Here is a 2,274-nt window from a genome sequence, read left to right as displayed (position 1 = left end):
AGAACCGGTCCGCGGTTCGGTCTGTTCTGCAGCAGAACCGGTCCGCGGTTCGGTCTGTTCTGCAGCAGAACCGGTCCGCGGTTCGGTCTGTTCTGCAGCAGAACCGGTCCGCGGTTCGGTCTGTTCTGCAGCAGAACCGGTCCGCGGTTTGGTCTGTTCTGCAGCAGAACCGGTCCGCGGTTCGGTGGGTTCTGCAGGAGAACCGGTCTGTGGTTCGGTCGGTTCTGCAGCAGAACCGGTCTTTGGTTCGGTCGCTTCTGCAGCAGAACCGGTCCGCGGTTCCGTCGGTTCTGCTGACTGAAGGTTCTCTTTTGGCTTCACGGTCCCAACATTCTGGGTCTGGAGTTCTCCAGCTTTTCCGGTTCTCCTCCATGGAGGCCTGGTTCTGGTTCTGGTTCTGAGGTCCGTTACAGACGTCGTCATGTTTCTGATGTGTCTCCATCAGAGGGCATAAAAACACCCGGCAGGAGGTCCGTCCACTTCCTGGTTCTGCCTCCATTTTGTTCTGTTGGACTCAAAGAGAGACCAGATGTTTAGGAGGTTTTGCAGAAGTTCTGCTTCCAGAAAAGATCCTAGACTGATTATTGGTACCAGAACCAGAGATGCCGGGTCGCTCCAGCCAGGATCCACAAAGTTCTGTGGGTCCCAACTGGACCTCTGAGGGATCGGACCTGCAGCAGATCTGGTTCTGAAGAATCATCCTTTTACCAACCGGTTCCGTCTGCAGTTTTAGCCCTAAAACCGGATCAGAACCAGGAGGACCGCGTCTAACCGGGTTCTGCTTCCTGTCTGTGTTGCAGCACTCCCTGCCGCTGCCGCAGGGCGGGAAGCACGCCAACAACCCCCACCTGGTGGAGGACCAGCGCTTCCCCCAGCAGCGGCTCTCCAGGAAGGCCCGGCAGAAGACCGACGTGTTCGACCCGGACTACCTGGCCGGAACGGCGCCGTTCTGCCAGAACGACATCTACAGCCGAGCCGCCAACCTGCAGATCCGAGACGGGCAGAGCGGCGCCGGCAGGAGGCGGGCCAACCCCAACGCCGCCCGCAAGAAGTTCGTCAAGAAGAAGTGATGATGTCATTGCCCACGGTCCCCGCTCTCTGACCAGCTCCCCCCCCCTGGAGGCTTTTATCGGACCGTTTCAGACCATTGAACCAGAACATAACGGACTTCTTTCTTTCACAGGTTCTGGTTGTAGTTTAAAGTTATTTTCTGACCCGTTTTCCTTCTTAATGAACATCTGAGGCCCGTTTCACTAAAGCGGAGTTGGACCCGTTCTGGTCGGTTGATCCTGGCTTCATCCGATCCGCTGCTTCATCAGGCCCGGCGGCGGTACGGGAGCTAAATGCTGCCGGCAGAATCGGACCATGAGGTCCATCAGATTCAGCTGATTCACTGAAACATCAGAATTTAAGGAGATTCTGTTATTTTTCTCTAATGAATAAATAACCTAAAAATGAAAACCTGTCATTTAGTCTCTGTGACGTCGTGGAGATCAAATACATCCTGAACGACATCTGGTATAAAAAGCAGCAGATGATTGACGCCTTTATTTATGATCCACATCAGACCCGATAGAACTAGACCAACTAGAACCTGCAGCAGGTCAACATCAAACAGACTGATAAAATGTCACCGACCCAGAAATCCCACATCCTGCGTCCCCGTCCTGCTCCGCGCCGACTTCCTCTGAGTTCACGGAGAGCAAAACATGCAGAAATGAACGATTAATTTAATGACATATTAAAAAGAGTCAGCATCCAGCAGATGTGCAGCTTCTGCTCAAATATTTTCTGTTGGTTTTTCTAACAGAGATAACTGGGATCGCTTTTTTTTATTTATTTATTTTTTACTTTGTTTATTGAACATTCTGAACATAAGACACATTATTGGGACAAATTCAAGGTGTCAATACAATCTCAATGTCACAGTTCTGTCAACGCCCAATCCACCCTGACCGCCCACCCCACCTACAGGCCAAAAAAAATAAACAAATGAAAAAAAAAAGTATAAAGAGAAAAACAGATCAAAAAGGGTAGACATGAATGTAAATGTAGATAAGTAGAGATCATGTTAGACATTAAAGTATCCTCAGGGTCAAGAAGATTCAAAGAGTCAAAATATCTAAGAAAAGGATCCGATGGAGCCTCTAAGAGAAAACTACGGAAGAGGATTAGGGCCACTGAAAAAAAAAAAGAAGTTAACTGATTTTTTACATTTTCTTTTAGTTTAGAATTCTGACTTTAATCTCAGAATTCTGACTTTAATCTCAGAAT

General features: G+C 49.3%; 1 protein-coding gene across 1 annotated transcript in view; it reads left to right on the top strand.

The window, feature by feature from the left end:
- The window catches only part of nob1 (NIN1/RPN12 binding protein 1 homolog), a 4,766-nt gene extending 3,654 nt beyond the window's left edge, over window positions 1–1,112 (top strand). Inside the window, exon 5 of the mRNA XM_015392843.1 lies at window positions 695–1,112. Within this exon, the coding sequence (XP_015248329.1) occupies window positions 695–1,070 (376 nt within the window). The 3' untranslated portion in view covers window positions 1,071–1,112. The remainder of the gene's footprint in view (window positions 1–694) is intronic.
- Window positions 1,113–2,274: the final 1,162 nt, after the last annotated feature.

This window comes from Cyprinodon variegatus, unplaced genomic scaffold (assembly GCF_000732505.1).
Source record: "Cyprinodon variegatus isolate N-32 unplaced genomic scaffold, C_variegatus-1.0 Scaffold609, whole genome shotgun sequence".
Lineage (NCBI taxonomy): Eukaryota > Metazoa > Chordata > Actinopteri > Cyprinodontiformes > Cyprinodontidae > Cyprinodon > Cyprinodon variegatus.
This window is presented reverse-complemented; position numbering and strand designations above follow the sequence as displayed.